This window comes from Ciconia boyciana, chromosome 20, assembly GCF_034638445.1.
Source record: "Ciconia boyciana chromosome 20, ASM3463844v1, whole genome shotgun sequence".
NCBI lineage: Eukaryota > Metazoa > Chordata > Aves > Ciconiiformes > Ciconiidae > Ciconia > Ciconia boyciana.
In genome coordinates this window covers 4,697,277-4,719,330 of record NC_132953.1, presented here as the reverse complement: position 1 = coordinate 4,719,330, position 22,054 = coordinate 4,697,277, and the positions used below count along the sequence as shown (strand labels likewise).

At 53.3% G+C, this 22,054-nt stretch overlaps 1 protein-coding gene across 2 annotated transcripts in view; it reads left to right on the top strand.

Moving 5' to 3' along the window:
- The window catches only part of SORL1 (sortilin related receptor 1), a 53,795-nt gene that overhangs the window by 11,445 nt on the left and 20,296 nt on the right, over positions 1 to 22,054 (top strand). For both annotated transcript variants that reach the window (XM_072884666.1, XM_072884665.1), the window contains exons 4-25: positions 503 to 664; positions 2,069 to 2,136; positions 2,490 to 2,670; positions 4,641 to 4,742; positions 5,706 to 5,875; positions 6,051 to 6,243; positions 6,432 to 6,549; positions 7,082 to 7,155; positions 8,871 to 8,959; positions 9,054 to 9,232; positions 10,667 to 10,853; positions 11,936 to 12,064; positions 12,303 to 12,388; positions 14,086 to 14,258; positions 14,471 to 14,602; positions 15,129 to 15,220; positions 15,998 to 16,244; positions 16,727 to 16,865; positions 17,558 to 17,731; positions 17,907 to 18,020; positions 18,831 to 18,953; positions 19,627 to 19,746. In XM_072884666.1, the coding sequence (XP_072740767.1) occupies positions 503 to 664; positions 2,069 to 2,136; positions 2,490 to 2,670; positions 4,641 to 4,742; positions 5,706 to 5,875; positions 6,051 to 6,243; positions 6,432 to 6,549; positions 7,082 to 7,155; positions 8,871 to 8,959; positions 9,054 to 9,232; positions 10,667 to 10,853; positions 11,936 to 12,064; positions 12,303 to 12,388; positions 14,086 to 14,258; positions 14,471 to 14,602; positions 15,129 to 15,220; positions 15,998 to 16,244; positions 16,727 to 16,865; positions 17,558 to 17,731; positions 17,907 to 18,020; positions 18,831 to 18,953; positions 19,627 to 19,746 (3,052 nt within the window). The remainder of the gene's footprint in view (positions 1 to 502; positions 665 to 2,068; positions 2,137 to 2,489; positions 2,671 to 4,640; positions 4,743 to 5,705; positions 5,876 to 6,050; positions 6,244 to 6,431; positions 6,550 to 7,081; positions 7,156 to 8,870; positions 8,960 to 9,053; positions 9,233 to 10,666; positions 10,854 to 11,935; positions 12,065 to 12,302; positions 12,389 to 14,085; positions 14,259 to 14,470; positions 14,603 to 15,128; positions 15,221 to 15,997; positions 16,245 to 16,726; positions 16,866 to 17,557; positions 17,732 to 17,906; positions 18,021 to 18,830; positions 18,954 to 19,626; positions 19,747 to 22,054) is intronic.

Below are 22,054 nucleotides of genomic sequence, written 5' to 3'. Positions count from 1 at the left end.
CGGGGCTCCTCCGCGGCGCAGCGACGCTTTATCGCTGCTGATAGCGTGAATGCGGCACAGCCCTCGGGCCAGGGGAACTGGGTGTGCGGCCACTCCGGCCCACGTCCGTGGGTCATGCTGAGAACCTGCCTTTGCACAGGGCAAGTGCTCAGATGGGCCCTTCTGCTGCGGCAGCGGGGTGGGACGGGCCCCTCCCACAGATGGGGACTGCAGGCAGTTTTTGCATGGTCCTCCCCCCCGGGGCCGTCCTGGGGGCCGCTGGGGCAGAAGCGGGACATGCCGGGCACGCTGCTGAACCTCCTGTACGGCTCTGCGATGCTCAGGAGCATTGGAGTGTGGTGGGAGAGGAGGCGGCTGGGGCAGGCAAATTCCTCTCCTCCAGAGTTTGCCCTCCCAAAGGCTTCCCTGGGACGCGTGCTTACTGCTAGCCTGAGCTCTGCTCTGACCTCCTGGAGGCTGACTGCCTGCTTTCCTTCTTCCTTGTCGGTCCCTCTCTTCCCAGTATATCTTCGTGGACGCCTTCGTTCCATACCTCTGGATCACCACCGACTTCTGCAACAATATTCAGGGCTTCTCGATTCCCTTCAGAGCAGCAGACCTCCTCCTGCACAGCAGGAACCCCAACCTCCTCTTGGGCTTCGACAGGTCTCATCCTAAAAAACAGGTGAACGCTTCTGCTCAGACGGAAGGGCCAGCATCCTGCCTCTATCCTGCTGTGGCATTCCCCTAGCCCGTTACGTGCCCCACAGCCCTTACGGCGTGCCGAGAGCCACCCTGCCTCGTGCCAGCGCCACGTGGGTTCATGCTTTGACCGTCCAGGGTGTCTGATCTTGGATTACTGTATGCAGAGCTGTCCCAAATTGGCCAGGACACCCCCTTCCTTACAGATCAGCCTGGTTTCTGACCTCTGGAGCAGTGAGGATATAGTACCTGCAGGATGGCCGCCTTAAACGCTTCCTTTCCCTTTTCCTTCATTTATGCTGGTCCTTCATCCACACTGCTCCTGACCGTATTGATCTCCCTGACTATTGCGGTCGTAACTCTCCGTGGAGCACTGGCAGCTGAGGCAGGACTGACCTCTGCAGTATTTCATGTGGGCACGTGGTTTGGCTTTGGGTCTTGCAATACAAATTACTTCCTGAAAACACACACTTTTTTTTTCCCCTGGAGCTTCTGGGTAAAGTTTGTAAATAATTACAGCACCTGCAGATAGACACAGGCAGCGTAAGCAAAACCTGGAGATGAAACAACCATCCCCCAACACGTGAATGGGGACAGTCGAGCAGGGTAACGTGCACAGTCCATGCTGTTTTGAGTCCGGTCGTAGCAGGGTGCGTGCTGGGTGCCGCTGATGCCTTCCTGGGAGGACAGAGCTGGCCAGGAGTGGCACCTTCCCTGGGCGGGCCGCCGGACTGACTGCCGAGGCTGGAGTCTGGCTGGCCGTATCCACATACCTGCAAAAAAGAGGCAAAAATTGCAGCTCAGGTGCCACCGTATCACTTGGGAAAGAACAGGCAGGTTTCAGGGACACGGGCCCTTCGAGGGTCGGGATCTGCAGAGGAGCTGATGTGCCTGCAGGCCAGCGTTTGTCGCTGCTGCTTTTGTTGGCGCAATGAAAGATGCTATCTCTCCTCTTGACCTTTGCCTTACTGATAGCCGCAGATCTGCAACAACAGCGTGTGGCTGTGCTTGGGGTTGTAACGGCCTCCGAGGGGGAGATGGCTCTGCCCAGGTATTCACCCTTGCTAACGCAGTCCATGAATACACTATAACAAGTTATTTTAATTTCTGAGTTAGTGTAAAACCAGGTGGATAAACAGACAGTGGGAAATCCTTCTGGTAGGAGACTAAAGCACAATTTTTTCCTGTTCTGGTTATTCTCCTACAGCTAGAAAGATTGTTGTTGCTTTGGGTAGCTGCCACGTAAAGAGAAGTCATCAAAGTAGTTCACGGTTCTGTGATGGACATCCATCCATCCTGCCTTTGCTGCCTGAGGTTGGGTCTCTTAAAGGATTGGGTCTGTGTGGTTGCCCAGTCCCACTGGCATCTCTCCCCTTTGTCATTGCAGCTCTGGAAATCGGATGATTTTGGCCAGACCTGGATAATGATTCAGGAACACGTGAAGTCTTTTTCTTGGTACGTATGGTACTTGTGTGTTACGCCCAGCTCCTCTCTTCTCTCACTCCTCACTTCTTGCCTCATTTGCTGCCCTGCACAAATCAAGGACTCGGGTTCCAAAGCATGCTCTGGCCCTGGCCCCCTGCTCGCCTCGCCCAGCAGAGACCGTGTGCCGTGAGGATGTGGCACTGCGGTGTGACAGGAGAAAGCCACCGACCTGACAGGCACCCGGGGGTGCTCCGCGTTCTCCCCGGTTCTTGCACGCCCACCCCATCTCTTGAAAGGGCTCCTGCTCCTTGGTACCTGCTGCTTTCTGCATTGCTCTGTGAGTGCAGAAATAACACCACCACCACCTTTTTTGTACTTTCCAGGGGAGTTGAGCCCTATGATAAGCCAAATACAGTGTACATCGAGCGGCACGAGCCTTCTGGGGCTTCGACTGTCATTCGCAGCACTGATTTCTTTCAAAGCCGAGAAAATAAAGAAATCATCCTGGAAGACGTTGAAGACTTCCAGCTCAGGGACAAATACATGTTTGCAACAAAGTCTGTGGTAAGTATAACGCGAGCAATTCACCGCTGAGGGTGATGGTTGACACTTTGGTACAGTACCACCACGGCCGCAGCAGGCGGTAGTTCTGCTTTCAGCTGGAACCGGTGTCGAAAGCGCAGCGAGAGCATTTGCTAGGGACGATGCTATTCGCTGCTGTACCTCGCAGCCTTCGGACCTGGCGTTTAGCTTGTCATGGAGGTGTTGCTCACACTACCTGCAGCTGCCTTCCCCGCTTGACCTAGCGCTGCCTTGGACAAAGCAACACCTACTGATGCCGCTCTCCCGGCCGGGCTCGGAGCGGCGCATTTCCATATGCCTGCCTTCAGCAGGCTGGGCAGAAATAGGTCAGACTGCAAAGTGCTGGGTCCCAGGGAAAACCACAGGATGCCTGGGAAGGCAGGCAAGGCGGGGTGGCAGGGGAAGGGGGGATGTGGCTCGGCAGCTTCAGCGATTAGGAGGCCAGTTGTCAGAGGGGATTACCATCAAACATGGACTAGGTCCAAGTAGCCTGACATGCTCCAGCCTGCTAAGAGAGCTGGATTTTCAGTTTGCTTTCCTTAGGAAAGAGGATGCGGATGAGCGACAGTGGTCTTTTGGTCCCTCTGCAGCCCGGGCCCCCTATACTTTTTGAAGCTTTCACTGAGGGCAAGTCATTTACAGACGATCAGACACACGACACCGGAGGGGTAGAGTCCTATTCCTTCTAGAAGTTGAGGAGCAGTTTTCTTATTAGAAGATGCCAGCACTGCTTTTCCCCTGCTCCTGCCATCGAGTCTGTTTTAAGGAGCAACCTTTACCATTTGCAAAGCCGTGTAGGGTTTCCTAGGCAGTAAGCAGCGAGCATGTCACCTCCAGCCACCCGAGCGGCCGCAGTGGTGTCCGACGCTGGCAGGGGATGCGTTTGCAGAGCACTTTCACTTTCTCAGAAGTCTTTCTTGCAGGTAGTACAGCCTGCAACTCTTAGGGCCCATCCCCTTGGCGCTACGCCTGATCTGAAGCCTGCTGCGGTTTGCAGAAGATTTTTATCTAGGCTTGCTGTTGGTGTTGGGTGAAACATGGGGGATGGTCCGTGTCTCTGCGGAGAAGCCACTGGGCTCAGGGGGCAGCGTCCTGAAACCACGAGACGGGTTTGAGTCGGGACCTTTCCAAGCATGAACTCAGTTTGGGGGTTCTTCAGAGTTGTTCCTGCTTCTGGAGGGCTCAGGGGTCACTGTCATGCTTTCTCCTACAGCCCTAATGACTGGTGTTACACTAAACATTTAAATCACCTGTATTCCATGCCAAGGCAAAGACTGATGGGAAACACAGAGGCTGGGAGGGAGGCCGGCCTGGCTGCAAACCCCTGATTTGGAAATTATATCCCCAGGTCTGGAGTCGGGCACTTGCATCAAACCTCGGCCGCAGCAGGAGCGGCGCTGGGGAGCAGACAGGCTGGGTAGCAGAGGCACGGAGGACTCTGACTTCTGCTCCTCTCCGTGGAACGTGCGGTTGCTTAGGGATACGGAGCCTGGGAAAATCAGGCTGCTTATTTTTGGAGCCTAAATCTGGGTTTAGGTTCTTACCATTGGTATCCCGTATGAAATAGGTTGCCCCCAGCTTTTTACTTTTTTGGCTTTGCACCGGTGCCTTTCATTTTGTGCAAATCATTAAAAATAGGAAGGAAAGGACAGACTGCTCTGCAGAAAGAGGAGGAATTAAAACCAGCCTCCTTACCTCCACCCAACCGGCCAGAAAGGGCAGTTTCTCTCCTTGCTGAGCGCTGGCTGCAGCAATGTAAACCATGAGCGGGGAGCGCTGCTTCCCACCCTCAGTCCCAGGCAGCTGCCACGCTTTGCCTGCACGCAGGGAGGGTGAAGTCCCAGGCGTGCGGTTTGTCGGTTTGCCCCAGTCTGCCTTTTGGCTGCTGCTGGAGATGAGGGTGATTTCGGGGGTGAGAGCTACTCCTAACGTGTCCCCCTGCTCTGCCACAGCGTTCGCTAGGCAGCTCGCAGCCGCCTTCGATCCAGCTCTGGGTTTCCTTCAACCGCAAGCCGATGCGTGTGGCACAGTTTGTAACCAAGCATCCAATTAAGGTAAGTGGTAATTTCCGAGACGACCTCCTCTCTCCCTCCCTTGCCAAGGACGCCCTCAGATGTCAACAGCAGTTCTCTGCGTTTCAGCAGGCACTGCAGGAGTTGGGGCTGGGAGGGGACCTCGCATGACCCTGCTTGGGGGGGAGTGGCTGAGCAGAAGCTCGTGTTAGGATGATCTTGTGGTTTACATGGTGGTACTTTATGCTAGCGATTCATGCCTCTGGAGAAATACTGGAGTACCCAGAGCACTGTGCAGGGCCAGTACTGTCCTGGGCGTGAGGCTGTCTGGAAAGAGACAGCCACCGACTCCCTCCGGCACTGGTGATGGAGGCTGGCAGCAAAGCCCAGATACCCAGAGAGGGGCTGGTCTCAGTGCTCCGTGCTTTGGCTCTGCTTTTGGGGACCTTCCCTCTTCCCATGGTGCGGGGCGCTAGGTCGCTGAGCATGCGCTGGTTCCACCAGCACGGCCCGGAGCATCTGTCTCCTCTGCAGGCAGAGGAAGGCCAGGGGGACAGCCAGCGTTTGCAAAGAGTCTGTGATCCGTGAACCAGACGTGCTGTGCTGTGCCCAGGCTGGCAGGGACAAAGGAGAGCGGGAGAAGTACGCTGGGCGTTCGGCACAGCAGCAGGATGCGCTCCCGGCTGCGAGAAGCCCCCGGCCTCGGTGGGGTCCAGGCAGAGAGAGACCTGGCACCCATGGCGCTTGGCACCCAAAGCTGCTTCTGGGGGGCTTTGCCAGTGGGTTGTGCGGGGCGGAGGGCGAAGGATAGCGATCGCTGGAGGAGAAACACAAAAGAAAAAGCAGAGGGAAGGTACCTGCTTGCCAAGTGGAAAAAGTACAAATGGGAGAGGGAAGAATTGACTTACAGCTAGCTAAGAGGAGATGCTAAACCGGCTTGTACGGAAACCCTGCTTGTATGTCCATATGTATGAAACCCGCTCGCTTGTCATTTACATCCCAAAGGAATACTATGTTGCCGACGCCTCAGAGGACCAGGTATTTGTGTGCGTCAGCCACGATAACAACCGTACCGACCTCTACATCTCGGAGGCAGAAGGCCTGAAGTTCTCCCTGTCTTTAGAAAACGTGCTCTACTACAGCCCGGGAGGGGCTGGAAGCGACACCTTGGTCAGGTAATATGGGACACGCCTAATCGGTTGCGGTAAATGCGAACATCAGCCAAAGTCTTTGTAGTTTTTGGCTGTGTTCGATCAAAGCACTGCCCTGATTCGCAGGCTTGACAGTCCCCTACTCCCCACACCCAGGGAGGCTGCGATTCACTGATCCCACCTTTGCATTTCCTCGCAGGTATTTTGCCAACGAGCCCTTTGCGGACTTCCATCGCGTCGAAGGCGTGCGGGGTGTCTACATCGCCACCCTGATCAACGGCTCCTTCAGCGAGGAGAACATGCGCTCCGTCATCACCTTCGACAAGGGGGGCACCTGGGAGCTGCTGCAGCCCCCGGCCCAGACGCGCTACGGGGAGCCAATAGACTGCGAGGTAGCGCGGGGCGGGAAGGGGCAGGGGGCCGAGCGTGGGAGAAGCCCCCCTCAAGAGGCTGATACGGCAATCCCGCCGTGAGAGAGTCCCTCCTCGCCTTTCCAAGTGGAGAGGGCTGGACTAGGTGGGAGGAGGGCACGGGCGAGCGTGGGACAAAGGTTTAATGCCGCTGTGTTTTGCTTTCCCAGTTTTCTCAGGGCTGCTCTCTCCACCTGGCCCAGCGCCTGAGCCAGCTGCTTAATTTCCAGCTGCGTAGGATGCCCATTCTCTCCAAGGAGTCAGCACCGGGACTGATCATCGCCACCGGTACTGCTTTCCTTCCCGCAGCCACGCCGGGGGCTTGGGGCGCGTTGCTGTCAGGACGTGAAGAACTTGGCAGCATCTAGTTTGTATATGCAGGTTACAAAACTGCAATTAAACTGTATGTTTTGCTTTCCCTTCTCCGCTGCAGTCCCCGTACAGCATGTATATTTTACTGCAGCACAGTGACATGAGAAAACTTGCCCACTTTATTCTGACCCTCTTTCCTGCTGCTATCCACGTGAAGGGTTTCTTGAACATACAGAAATTCCTGTTTGTCTCCCTCTTTTACCGAAGAAAACATTTGCACATTTTGTTTGATCATGTTTCTAGCCATAAGTTTTTCCCTAGCTGCTTTTAAAACTTGTAATAGCCTTTAAAGTACTTGCTTTTGAAGGGATTAGTTTATAGCGTGAAGAATCAGCTCCCCAGTCGTTGTCATTTTGCTCATAGACAAAAATAGTTTAGAAGTGTCTGGCTTCATTTAAAGCAATTGATTTGCATTCCTCAAGAAGAATGATTTCTCCCGTTCTCCTAGGCTCCATTGGCAAGAACATGGCAAGGAAAACCAACGTCTATGTCTCGAGCAGTGCCGGAGCAAGGTGGAGAGAGGTAAGGCTGCTCTTTTGCTTGCCAGCTCAGCCAAGGCGGTGGTGCAGCAAGTAGGATGTTGGCAGCAACGTAGATAAGTGACATGCAGCCTTCAGGCATTAAAGGTGGCCTCCACGTACGCATCCAAGAGCTGTAGCTGGGAAGGTGCTGAATGTCCCTTGAGACCAAGGCAAAAAGGTCTTTAGATGAAGGACCAGGCGTGGGTTGGCATGGAGGTGAGCCTCACGGTGAAGGCGGTGGGTTCAAATGCAGGAGAGCTCCCTCCTCTATTTCTTTTCTTCAACTGGCAGGACTTGCCCCTGGCATGGGGCATCTGGCCCCTTTTAGACGGGACTGACAGCCACAACTTTGTGTGTGAGAGTGTCTGGAGAGGCTCCAGCATCTTCCAGAAAAATGGGTTTATGGGGAGTTTGATGCTGTTTACTAAGTGGGTGTTCTGGTCTGCGGCAGTATTTGCGGTCTGCCTGTGCATTCTGCTGCGAGTGTAATATGGTATTTCAACATCTGCAAGCTATTTAATCCTGTGAATTAAACAGCCTCCTTTTCCTCCCGTAAGTGCTGCGCGGTCTGGGTTAATGTCTGGGCAGCTGCAGCGGCGGTGGGGACACGCCACAGGTCTGGCTGCTGCCAAAGCCGACCGTGGTTCAGAGGCTGGCCCCGGCTGAGAGCGGGCGCCTGCAAAACTCAGCTGGGGAGCGGCCGCGGGGACCCACCTTTTCTCCCTGCGGGAGCCTTGCGGCAAGACAGGAGCGCTCACGGCCGGGGAGCGGTATCCAAAAGCTGAGACTCAGATGCCAACCTCCCCTGGCTTGCAGGCAGGTTTGCGTTGAAGTACAACTAAAACATGCCGAGAAGCGTTGACCCATGGTTAGCAACACCGAGCTCCTGACTTATTCAGGCCCTTTGTTTTGCGAGCAGAGGTGCAGAATGACCCAGCAGTGGGGTTCCTCAGCTGAGAAGCAGTAACACAACTCCTTCCTCTCGGCTTTGGCAAGCAGCAGGCTGGAAGGCTCATTGCTCTCCAGATCACTGGTACAGTCTCACAGCGTAGAAAAGAAAGGAACAACACATTCAGTGCCCCGCGCAAGAACGTCCCCAAGTGCGTTAGTGTGTACTATGAGCAGAGTCAGGCACGTACAAGCTCTCTGTTTGCATCCTGAGCTGCGCTGGGCTCCCCAGATAGGAAAGCAAAGGTGATTTTGTGTTGGTGGTCACTAGAGCTGGAGGTGAGCGTGAAATACAAGTTTCTTTCTACGGGGTGGATTTTGGCACGCCACGGCCCCATTTCTCTTTGAGCATTCAAAAAACCTTACAGCCTGAAAACCAACACTTATCTGCAGTCCTGGGAAGGCCTCAAAGACATGACAAAGAGTTGCAGACTGAGAGGGGGAGCGATTGAGTCTGGATTCATGTAACATCACTTTATCCATTAATTCTTCCCCTGCGCACGGCATGGAAGGAGGAGAGTCTGGGGCGCAGTGCTGCTCTTAAACACAGCTGTACGTTTAGGGAAATTGGGCTGGCTGCTCTTGACAGCAGATGTTGACCCATAAACACTTGAATCTCTGGTGCCTCCAGATACTTGTCTCAGCCCAGGTGACCCAAAACCTTAGCACAGGTCAGGCAGCATTTCTGACAAAGCATGCTTTCCAGCCAAGCTTGTCCCTTAATTCAGCACAGCTCTGATGCACCCCTCAGCACCGTTTCTCTTCCAGGCGCTGTCTGGACCCCACTATTACACCTGGGGTGACCACGGTGGCATTCTTGTGGCCATCGCGCAAGGCACCGAGACAGACCAGCTCAAGTAAGTGGCAGGGCTCTGGGGCTCGGACTGGGAGAGAGTGCCCGGTGGTGGGCAGGACCTGCCCCTAGCAGCTCTCCCAATCCTCCTTCTCCAGGTACAGCACAAACGAAGGGGAAACCTGGAAAACGTTCACTTTCTCGGAAAAGCCAGTGTTTGTGTACGGCCTGCTTACCGAGCCGGGGGAGAAAAGCACCATATTCACCATCTTCGGCTCGTACAAAGAGAATGGCCACAGCTGGCTGATACTGCAGATCAACACCACTGACGTGCTGGGTAAGGGGACGGGCGACAGAGCCGTTGCTGATGCTGGGTCGTGCAGGTGGGAGAGCCGTCCTGTATCCACCCTGTGGCTTTGCAGGTTACGCACGCTAATAAGCCCTCACCTGAAACCAGCCGGTCCCCACGCTGCACAGCCCGCCCCAAGGACCCCCGTGGGTGCAAGTGAAATTTTGCCATACCATCTTCGGGGGCTGAGAGCGAGGCGGGGACACAGGAGAGGTTTTCGGAAGCCCAAACCAACCTAGAGACCTCAGGCTATGAGTCAAACTATTTAGTTATCTAAGGCACTTCGAGTCCCACTGACGAACACGGGAAGTTGGTTGCCCAAGTACAAATCGGGCATGGAGAAAACCTTTGTTGCTCTTGCCCTCTGTCCTGTTTCCCAAAAGAGACCCCAGAGAGATCCCTTCAAGTCCCGTTAGCAGCAGACCAACCCTGCTGCTCCGGCCGTCCCGCGGGAGCCCGGGGAGAGAGGGCATCCCCCGCGGGGGCTGCGCTCGGCTGCGGTACCACCGTCCGCGTTCAGGTGCCCTGTCCCTCGCGTCTCTTGTCCACGCGGACATGGCTGCTGAAGGCACTTGCGTCCCCTGCGCTCTCCCCATACCCCCTCCCTCCTTGCTGAGGGATGTGTTAAAAAGGAAAGGGGAAAAAAAAAAAACCAACCTTCTGAAGGCTTGTGCCTATGAATGTTTTATAACCCATTTCAGCTTTGATTGCAAGGCAGCATTTTAATCAAAGAGCAGTTAAACCCAGCACAGGAATTTGCTTGACTAAAATTTATAACTGATTCCCTTGACGTTTTGTTAGAAACGGATCTGTTTGGTAACCAGAATGACTTCATTTAAATGAGGCATTGCAAATTCACTGTCACCGCGATGGAGCTGCTTGTTGCCTCCTGTCACTGAGTGCCGCTGCGCGTTCTGAGCTGAAATGCTTTTTCTGCTTTGCCTTTTCTTTCGGGCCAGGGCTAGAGCCTTGCAATCAGGGGGAAACCACTCGTTTTGTGCCAGAGGAGGGCAGGGGGAGGGAAGGGGCAACGGGCGTTATCACGGTGCATAGGTGGGTGCCAGCGTGCCTGCCCTCACTCCGAGCATCCTGGGTCTCGATGCCATGATGCCACTAGCCGTGGCAAGCAGCCGAGGTTAATGCAGCCTTCTTGGAGGCAGGGCTGGCTGCTTGGAGCATGCGGCTCCCTCCGAGAGATCTTTTGCACCTGCTCTGAGAGCAAGGCTCTCTGTGTCTACCCGGTCCCCGGGGTGCAGCACGGCACTGGCGCAGGACACGGTGCTGCGCTTTGCACGTCCTTGCCGGGCACACATCAGCAGCAGCAACCAAGGGACATGTGCGGCTCTCTTGCTTTTAAACCCTTGGTCTGGGTTGCAGCAAGGACTGTGCCTTTCTTTACCCCAACCTTGTTGCTTCTTTTAGGGGTCCCTTGCACAGAGAACGACTACAAACTGTGGTCACCCTCCGACGAGCGAGGCAATGAATGCTTACTGGGGCATAAAACCGTTTTCAAAAGGAGGACTCCTCACGCGACCTGTTTCAATGGGGAAGATTTTGACAGGCCTGTCATGGTCTCCAACTGCTCTTGTACAAGGGAAGACTTTGAATGGTAAATACCAATTAATTTCTTTTAGTCTGGATTGTAAGTCTGAGATAAATATCTGTGACCAATCGCTCAAAGTGAACAAACATCCAATTTACTTAGCTCTTTGTATTGCTGCTTGATTTTATAGCAAAGAGGAAACTAAATAGACTGAAAACATCCTTTCATTAATAACGGGGCATGAGACTTAATTAATGTCTTTAGAGCCTTTTGGGAGCCTCTGAAAGGTTCTATAGAAGAGGAAAGTATTGTTAATCCATCACCTCTTTCAAATGATGGCGGACAATTTCCCATCACATATAGAGATCCTCCACTAAAATGCTTAGTGACCCTTTAGCCGCAGGGATGCAACTGGCCCTGCTATATCATTTTTATCTGCAATTTGCACATTACTGACACTGCACAGCTCTCAGGATTAGGGAACACTCTGGCAATCTGATGCAAATAAGTGGTTAATAGGTGAACTGTTTTTCAGGGACTGGACTTTCAGTGGAGCTCATGGCCAGACCGCTGGCCGTGTACACCACATGGTACATGCAGTTAAGGACAGGGGTTCAGGCCTGCCTGTCCGATGCTGAGACAGAGACTGGAAAGGAGTCTGGCTTGTCATGAGCAGACTGGGAACAGGGCTGGTGGGATCTGATTCCTGCTTCAGAATCATAGCCCTGCAAAATCAGACTGGCATAACCTCTTCCAGGGCGTTTTCCCAAGGACAGATGCAGTATAACTCCCATTTTACTGACAGGAAAAACCAAGACACGGACCAGTGACCTAAGCCAGCTAGCAGGACAATTGGGGCTTGGAGCCAGATTTTGAGGGCACGCTGGCTCCTCTGTACCTTGCAGCCTTACCCACCCTAGTCTGCTGAGCTACTGGCAGGCTTATTTGCAAAATGTTCTTGAAAGACAAAAGCTGTCTGGCTGTAAGATATTATTATGCAGCTAAATACTGATAATAAATGAAGGGACTTCTAAGAAACTTTAGGTTCTTAAAACTTCTGTGCAAAAATAAAGGAGGAGTAATAGTATAGCATGGCTGCACGTTTTCCTTCTCCCCCTTCCCTCCTTACATCTTTCTTCTCCTTGCAGTGATTTTGGCTTTAAACTGAGCGACGACTTATCATTAGAAGTTTGTGTCCCTGACCCTGAATTCGCTGGGAAACCGTACGACCCGCCAGTCCCTTGCCCCGTTGGCTCAACTTACAAAAAAACTCGAGGGTATGTGTTGTACTTGGGAGGAGAACCTGATCTTCCAAATACTGGGATTTATGCTGTTGGTGATTAAAAAAACAACCAAACAACCCCAAAACCTCCACACAAATGCCCCGTGAGCGTGGGTAAACAAATTGCATGTTTGGACATACATTGCAACTAAGCACCACTGCTTATTTTAGCTACTCATGTTGGCGTGTTAACAGTTTCCATGAAGTAAACTGCCTGGCTGTATATGTTGCAGCTACCGAAAGATCTCTGGGGACACTTGTACAGGTGGAGACATCGAGTCGCGGCTCGAAGGGGAGCTGGTACCGTGCCCACTAGCTGGTGAGTATGTACAGGATTGCTGCGGGCACAGGGGCTTCATTCATAAAACCTTTGGCTGGTGCCTGAGGGACCACGCACAAATTCCCAGAGGGCTCTCAGACAAAACCTATGACACAGGAGCTGAAATGCCTCGGTGGGCTACAAATCCATCATCTCCTGCCTGTCCAGGGGCCAGAGAGCTTCTGAGGGACCTCCTCAGGAGCAGCTTCAGCCTGCAGCGCAGAGCCCTCCCTGCTCCTGAAGTCACGGGAGGCTGAAGCCCTCAGAGCAGGCTGTGGGCAGGAATGCTCTTATCCCGGTCACGTCCTCGCTGTAGCGGGCTTGAACCCAACCAGAAAGACAGGAGTTAGACCAAAGATACCCCCATCCTGGAGAAACCCTTGGGAAGGTACCACTCTGAGACAGGCTGCCGTACGCACTTGAACGATGGCTATTTGGGGCCAGACCAGGGCAGACCCTGCCCTTTAGTCCTCACGCACATCCCTGCCGGACTTCGCCTCCGTCCTTTTCTCCTCTCAAATGTACGAGGCACTGAAACAGTCTCGTGCCTCTGTGCTGCCAAAGCTTTAATTTAATCTGCCGTCACGAGCTGCATGATTAGCATGCTGCCGCGCAGCAGCTCGAGAGCGAGCCCGAGACAGGGAAGAGGCTTGTGTAAGGGCTGGGGCAGCACTGCAGGCAGGGCCAGCCCGGGGCCGCGGCTGAGCAGAGCCCCAGGGCTGCAGAGCAGCCAGTCCCACCAGCGTGAGGTTTCCCTGCATCGTCCTAAGATTTTTCAGGGTGCAAAAGATATTCCAGGTGCAAAACGGCCTGGTGGGCGCCTGGGGAGGCACTCCCTCTGCTGGGATTCACGCCAATGCCGTGCTCGGTTTTCCTCCTCATTTAGAGCCCGACATGTTATTCACCCCTCTGAGCCCTCTTGAGCTATTTGGGGAGCTGTGTTAGTCAGGCTGAGAAGGGCCCTGCTGATTGAAAAATAAACCCGCAGTCCCCACCGGGCTGGGCTTTGAAGTGCCGTGTTCCCAGAGTATTTGCTGATCGTCTTCAGATACGTGTTGGCTCGCACCATGGTAACACTTTCATGTGCAGTATCTGTTTCGTATCTCCGTATAATCTCATTAGGGATCCACCGCCAGAGTTACTTACTGACATTAGCTTTACTCATTAATGGCATTATTGGACTTTACCGGTAGTGTGCTAATGCCCGGGAGACTTTCTCCCGGACCAGGATCCCATTACGCTCGATTCTGCGCAAATTAGAAACAAAACTCACTCTGGGATATTTACTGCAGTGCCGGTGTCCCCTAGGACTCACAGATTTACATCACTCCCGCCTTTTTTATGAGATTTTTGAGGAACAAGAGATCAGTGTTTTGTTTCTGATTGGTGGCATGCTAACGTGGGAAGGAAGGGGTCACGATGGTTTTTGCCGTCCTTACCTCCTCCTTCAGCCCCTGGAACAAACAACGGCCGCAGTGTGTCCCTGGGCACGAGTGCACACAGGACCCGCATAAGGCTATTAGCGCGTTCTCATTAACCTGATCCCACTGAGACAAAGGGCCTTTTGCCTCCGTTACGCCGAGGTGCTAAAACATGCAGTCAGGGGTAAGAAAAAAATACCTGCTGTTTTCTTTTTGCCCCTTGAGTAGCCTAAAACGGCCAGAGATGTCTAAACAAGGCGCTCCCTGTTCTTGCAGAGGAGAACGAGTTCATTCTCTACGCCACCCGCTACTCCATCCACCGCTACGACCTCGCCTCCGGCGTCAGCGAGGAGCTGCCCCTGGCCGGGCTGCGAGGGGCCGTCGCCCTGGACTTCGACTACGACCGCAACTGCTTGTACTGGGCCGACGTCACTCTTGACATTATACAGGTGAGCCGAGAGGCCGCCGCGGTGCTGGCCGCCCGTGGCATTGCTGCCTTGCATGGCGGGAGGGTGTTGCATACACACCCTGAAATACAAATGTTTATCCTGGGTCCTCCTCCCCGCTCAGCTGTCTGTTACAGCTTGCCTCACACGCCTGGCCGCGCTCACCTCGGGGCTGCGGAAGTTCCCCATCTTTTATTCCGATTGTTTTTTTTCAGCGTCTTTGTCTCAACGGCAGCTCTGGGCAAGAAATAATCATAAGCACCGGGCTGGAAACAGTGGAAGCTTTGGCCTTTGAACCTCTCAGTCAGTTGCTGTACTGGGTCAATGCTGGGATTCCCAAAATCGAGGTACGGCTATGCCCACCCGTGCTACAAAGAGGTGATTGTGCCAGTGCATCTTTGAGGCCACCAGGCCCTAAGTTGGCTGCTGCCCTGAAGTCTCATTGCTGGTGGGGCATTGCTGAGCACTGACCCATGGCCCACGTGCCAGTTTATCGGATCTAAATGCAAACAGGGTATGATAGCATTCAGCCCTGCGTACTTAAACCAAGGTCAGTTTCTGAGGCCAAATCGCACAGCAGAAATGGGGGGAGAAAAGCAACATCCTCGCACGGTACACACAGCCAGCACGGGGTACAGAGAGAGCGCTGCAGCAGCCGGCTCCTTGCTCAGCAATACAGAAATATCAATAAATACACCAATCTGTCCTCTTTTATCACCTGCCTCACAGTAACTGCTCCCTGTGCCCACAGCAGCTATTTTATTAGGGAGCAGTAATTACCTGCCACAGATTTCATGTAACTTTAACCAGTACAATTGCCCTGCGCGTTGCCTGCAGTAAACACACCCCTCCTGTTTTTGGTTACGACTCTAGGTTGCCAATCCAGATGGAGACCTGCGACTCACTGTCCTCAATTCCTCGATACTTGAACGACCCAGAGCCCTCGCTCTAGTTCCCCGAGACGGGTAAGAAAGAAGGCATCACAAATAGTCGGGTACCTTGGTACTTCCGCAGGGGAATCACACAGGTACAGCCCCTCCTGCACCGCTACACTCGTAAGAGGCAGACACGAGGGAGAGTGCTGCACAGAAAGCTGTGCAAGGCTTGGCCCCAAAGGGCGCGATGCGGGGGCAGGAGCGGCGGTGGGCAGCGCAGCAGGGTACAGCTCACGGTCCTGCCCCGCGGAGCCCACTCTTGCCATCACGTGCCCAACTAAGGCACCAGCCACCTCGGAGCAGACATCACAAACTGTTTTTTTTCGTTCGATTGAACTGCTGTTTTCCTACCCATACATATCCACTAGCAAATAACTTTTCCTGCCAGTAAAACTGGTCTGGTCAGTGGGGAAAGCTGCAGTGATGCGTGAGAAACTGAGCTGCCCTCAAATTCAAGAGCCAAATGCAAGTTATGTCTTTCTAGTACAGTTTTGCTGCAGCTGCTGCGCTGCAAATGTAGTGCTGACAAACCTGAGCTGTCTTTAGCTGTATGCGCTAAAGCAAAGCAGTTCAGTGCAAGGTAACCTACAGCTGCGCTCACACCACAGAACCTGCAGCTAAATAAGCCTCTCTGCTGCTTGTAGATCTGCCGGTGGCGTTCATTAGAATTGCAAAGAGCTCCCTTTCCAAAGGCATGTCTTGCAAGAGATGTGGAATGTAAAGTATTCAAACCTCTGCTTCATAACCTGTTTCCTTTTGATGAACTGTTTTGTTATTATTTTGAGTAACCTCTCTGCCTGTTGTCAGGTTGATGTTCTGGACAGACTGGGGGGACTCCAGAGCTGGCATTTACAGAAGTGACATGGACGGCTCATCGGCTGGCTGCATCGTTTCGGAGGGCGTGCGGTGGCCAAACGGCATTTCCGTGGATGACCACTGGATCTACTGGACCGAAGCCTATATGGACAGGATCGAGAGGGTCAACTTCAACGGGCTACAGAGATCTGTGATCCTGGACAGCCTCCCTCACCCCTATGCTATTGCTGTATTTAAGGTATGTATGTGGCGGCTCGTTTCCCGTTGTGTGCATTTCCATAGCATACACGCTCGGAGGTTGTTGCACGTATGGGGCGGGCGGCGGAAGAGCATTGAGCGCGCTGGACTGGGAGGCTAGGAGCGGGCGTGCTGCTTGCTCTATTTCTGCTCCTGGTACGTTCCCACGCACCCCTGAAATGAGCAGGCAGGTGCAGTTGAAACCGGGACCAACATCCTAGAGAGGCGCAGCTTTCCCAAGCAACTGTACTACCACATCTTCCCCAGACTGTGTGCCACTCAGCAGATGCGACTGCTGCTTCCATTCCTGCTCAAATCCCAGCTCAGGTCTTCCTCATCTTCCTCCCCTTGGGGTGGGGAGACTTCGCACTCTCGATTGCCCCGCGCATCCAGGTGCTTAGGGTGGCTTAGCACAGGTGACCACTGACGAGCGCTTCTCCAGCAGCACTGCTCCTTGCGCTAAGAGCAAAGCCTGTGTTTCAGAATGAAATCTACTGGAATGACTGGTCACAGCTGAGTATTTTCAGAGCATCCAAAAACAGCGGCTCAAGAATGGAGATCTTAGTTGGCCGATTAAATGGGATCATGGATATGAAAATCTTTTACAGAGGAAAGACAACAGGTAATCGCATGAGTGTGCAGATGATCTTTCCTGCTATTTAGAAATGTGTTCGTCCCCCATTTCCACAGGTTCCCAGGCTGCCAGGCCATCCCAGCTCACATTTCCTGAGCCTGAATGTATCCCCATTCCTGCAGGGTTTAAAGGCGCTGTTGTAAGGAATGTGTTTCATTAGGGGTGTGCCCAGCTTCTCGACTGCCAAGAGAGATACTCCCTTGTCAGGGAGGGAGCCATAGCATACTCAGCTGTGGTGGCACTTCATAGTTTAGGTCACAGACCATGGCCTTTCCATGCAAAGTGCTGTACGGGCCAAACAAAATATAGGGTCTCAGAGCTGCACCAACTTTGTCCTCCAATTTCTCTTCCATGTGGGCTGCAATAAGGTGGCGGCGGCCCTTGCATGATGAATGCGCTGAAGGGATTGGCTTCATTTTCAGATGGGTGTAAGACCATCAAAGGGCTTCACCAGCCAGCAGCCTGCAAGAGACTGGGAGGAGCTTTTTAAGGCCCTCGATCTCCCTGGAGCAGATGACTCTGTGCATTTCTAAGGCCAGCCTCAGCACTCGGTGCTGCAGAGCTCGCTCCTAATGGGGGTCTGAACCCAAAGCCTGGGATGGCAGGTGAAACTGGGCTTCCTGCGGTGTCTCCAGCCCTCTGTCCTGACGATGTCCCCTTCCTCTCTGCCCTCGCGCCAGGGGAGAACGCCTGCATCGCTAAGCCCTGCAGCCTGCTCTGCCTGCCCAAGTCAAACAATGGCAGGAGCTGCAAGTGCCCCGAGGGGGTGTCCAGCACCGTGCTGCCCACAGGGGAGGTGAAGTGCGACTGCCCTCACGGCTACGTCATGAAGAACAACACTTGCATAAAGGAAGGTAAAACCATGCTTGGGTCTTGCTGCTGCTTTACGTTGAGATGCGGCTTCTGCCGTTGTGAGAGGTCGGCGTGACCTTTCCGCTGCCCTTTGGGCAAGGAACAGTATGGCCCCTCTTCTGAAAGCGCAGCGTCATGCCTCATGCCAGCTTGTTTTTGTTGTCCCTTTTGCACCAGAAAACACGTGTCTGCCGAACCAGTACAGATGCTTCAATGGGAACTGCATAAACAGCATTTGGCAGTGTGACAACGATAATGACTGTGGGGACATGAGCGATGAGAAGAACTGCCGTAAGCGTCCTGCAGTGGCATTTGCCTGTGCAAATTTAGATGTCTGCTGTGTTGGCATTGCACCTGAGCCGATGGTCTACGCTCCCTTCATAGAGAGAGCAAGGGGTGCTCTGGGGCTGCAATTCATCTCCTCCTCGGGTAGACATTCGAAGCTAGTCAGATGAATTGTGCCCTGCAAGGGCCAATATTTCCCCCTTGACCAGCTCAGGTGTAAATGTCTAAAATTCGGTGAGACGGATGCCAGCTCTCATATGAGGGTGCGTGTTTGTCACTTGCAGTAATTGTCTTCTGAGGCTAATTGAGGGCACAGCCAATGCCGAGGAAAAGAGCGCAGATAGAAGGTGACTCTGTCTCCATCGTGCGGGCATGTGCCTCTTGTTGAGCTAATAAATCAAGTTCACACATTAAAGATGGAGGTCACCTTTTCGAGTAAAATTAGGGACCGCCAATGCGTGCAAGAGGGGCAGATGTTCCACAGCTTTGCGGAGCCTGAAGGGTTTGGATTAGTGCACTGTAGAAAAAGGGCCGGGTTTAAAGTTAGGAATTGGTGGAGACCCCTGGCTTGTGAGTGGACATGGTGGGCTTCAGTCCTGATCCCCGCACAGACAGCTAACACCTCCCTGCTCTGCTTTACACAGAGTGCCTAATAATGACGATAAAATACAGTAACAGTAACTCAGGCTGCACTGAGCAAAGCTTGCACGATGCTGTCGTCCTCCCCTCAATTCCCTGCACTAAGTGCACACGCGCGGGTGGCAGGAACCTCTAACCGTAACCTCAACCTCCTCCTCCTCCTCTCTACCGCATTAGCCACCACCGTGTGCGACGCCGAGACCCAGTTCCGCTGCCAGGGCTCAGGGACCTGCATCCCGCTGTCCTACAAATGTGACCTGGAGGACGACTGCGGGGATAACAGTGATGAAAGTCACTGTGGTGAGTGCCCTCGCTCAAACCTCCTTCCCCGTCCCTGCGCAAGGGCGGAAAGCCCAGCAGCACTGTGGGGCAGAGTGCTACTCGTAGACGCTGTAGGGCAAGGCAGTGCTTTGCCAGATCCCCCTGCTTATCCTGGCTAACAGCCGCCTCCTCCCATCATTTTCTGGGTACTGGGAAATGTGGGACAGGAGAAGAGAGCGAGGCCGGGTGCTGGTTCTCCCCCTTGCTGTGGTCTGCCAAGGCAGACTTTTGTGCCACTATCATCCAGGTCTCCCGCTCTGCTCCTTGGGTACTCCTGTGATCCGAAGCCAAATATTTGGTAGAAATTAAAAGCTGACCTTGGGCAGCTGCTCAGCAAGTGGATGGGAGGCGTGGGTCGCTGGGTGTTGCCATGTTTGCGGCCGTGCACCTCCAGCGTAGCAATTCGGAGAGGTGGGGTGCTGAACCAAAGGAGAGAAGAGGCTGGTAAACAGCAAGGCAGTAGCTCTTGGTCGTTCTGGGCTAGGGACGAGGCAGGAAAACATGCTTTCAAGACGAGTCTGCTTTGCAGGGCTGTGTAGGCTGTTGCCTCTGAGATATCAGCCTCCTCTCTTCGGTCAGTAGCCCATGAGAAGCTTTCCTCCTCCTCTCTCCTGGCCCCAGCAGCATCTGAACTGTGTGTGCTTGTTTGCAGAGGCTCACCAGTGTAGAAACGATGAATTCAGCTGCAGCTCAGGGATGTGCATTCGTCTTTCCTGGATGTGTGATGGTGATAACGATTGCAGGGACTGGTCTGATGAAGTGAACTGCACTGGTGAGCACTTTGATGTGATCGATAACCTTCTGTTGCAAACACTGATTACTTACAGCCTGAGGTGCTGTACAATATCAGCCAATGTTTGTGCCTCAGTTTCCCTGCTTGTTAGCTGAGCCACCCAGCAGGGCAGCCAGGCAGCCTGTAGCTCAGCTCAGGGTGATGTAATGCTCCAAAAGCAAAGGGTTTCTTTCCTCCAGTGCCTTCAACAGGCCTTAGGGCTCGCTGTGAATTTGCTGACAGCTTTGCGATGCTCGCACAGTGATCTAGCTTTGCTTTTTACTTGCAAGACTGCACCAACGGGTGCGCATTGCTGCGGTGGCCACAGGGCCGTCTACCTTCTGCCTACCAGCCGGCAGCGGCCGTGGCTTTGAAGCTCCATTGAATGGCGAAGCGGGTGTGTGGCTGCCGGGCAGCCAAAGGACGCGTCTGCACAGAAAGGGCTCCCTTGTTGCACGGAGGCAGCGAACAGGCCAGTGTGCACTGATCGCGTTTCGCAGCTTGAACTCTGACCATTTTCTTGCCATTAAATACGTTGCAGAAAACAGGCATGTTCTTTGCAGCTTCTCCACAATTAATTGATCTGAAGGAGAGAGGCAGATTTAGTTCAGGAAGCGGCTCCTCTTCTAGCAGCCTCACTTTGCTCCGTGGGTTTGGAAATCTAAAGAGAGTGTTATGAGTATGGAGTCACACGTGGAAGACCCGCTCTTGTTTTTGCTTACAACTCATATTGATGCAACCTCGTTGCCAGAAATAGTATCGTTCCTAGTTTACGCCTCTCGTGCAGCAAGTCCTGCACCCGTGAGCCTCATTCTCTATTTGCAGTTGAAAGTCACAACACCAACTGTCCTCAGCACCAAAGTGCAAAACTGATGTTCCTCACAAGTCTCCTGAGGTTAACACCCAGACAGAGCCTTTTCGTCATAGAAAAGCCAACAGATAACTATGTATTGGTCTTAAATTAAGAAACATTAAAAAACAAACAAACAAACAAAGACCCCGAAACCGACCAAGCCAAAACCCCAAGTATTTGCATGAGAAGAGAGTTCTGAGAGTAGGCAGTGCTTCAGTCCATCAGTGGAAGACATAAGATCATACTTGTAAAGCAATACACGGGATATTTCAAGATAAAAGCGGTAGTTTCCATGCCATGTGGCTGAGATCAGCCTGTCAGAGCCGACGGGCTGGTGGGGCCGGGGGAGCCCCGCGGGGGCCACGAGAGCCCCCGGGATACCGGCAGCTGCTGTGCTCCAGCTGCAGCCCCAGAGGCGCTGGGACAGACGGCGGGGCTAGCTGCTGTCGCGGGGCTCTGGCACGAGGATCTAGGAGATCCCTTTCAGGCCTCCGAGCTCCTGTGTGCTCACCCCCTGCGGCATTTGCTGTGCCTCGAGCATACGGGGTATGTAGTGTGGCGCTGGGGATCTGGGTTGTTAGTATTCCAAGTGCATGGCTATATAAGAAGGTTTAATTTATATTGGTATCACTTATCTCTCAATATGAGATTCTCCTGAGAGAATTACTACAGGAAAGGAACCTACTTCAAAAAGCATATTGGGTGTGCAAAGCCTAAAGTTGAAATTATCTAAGAGGATCACAATTATTTGAGAAACATTTCATCTGACTCCACCGGCTGCAATTATTGGCCTTATCTAAAATAATTACATTTCACATTGAATACCTAATAGAATATTACTGACACAAGATTGTAGTATTTTGAAATATCTGCAAGTGGATGTCACTCGCTAACCTAAAATTCAGTAGCATGCAATTTAATTAAGTTGAACATTGCTTTTCTTCTCAATAACGACGAGTGCTCTCCTGGTTGAAGAGCGGCATTTGTCTCTAAAGTGACAGCATAGACTAGGCTTCAACCAGGATACCCCACAGGCAGATATTTGCGTGACAGGAGCCTAAGGAAAGCCAGGGCCCTGCTCCCTTGGAAACCGAAGGAGAATTGTATTTCTAATTTGCTTTGGTAACACGGAAAAGCATTGCCTGCCTTAATTAAAGGCTGTCTCTGAGTCTGTCCTGCCCTGCATGGGAGACCCTGCCGCTCCGCCAAGGCTTGCTGGCTCGCCGTGACGTTTCTTGCCATCTCCGGCAAGATACCCCCACTGCCGCCTTTGCCCACACACGCCGAGGACCGAGATCAAAGGGGAAGAGGCTCCTGACTTTGGGAGAGCTTTCGGAGGGCTCGCTAGCCTCCGAAAGCCATCCTTGAGGCACGGCAGGCTGGTGAGCAAGTACGGCACGGAGAGGAAAAGACCATGGCGTGACCCAGGGAGAACCTGGACTCCCGGCAGTCTCT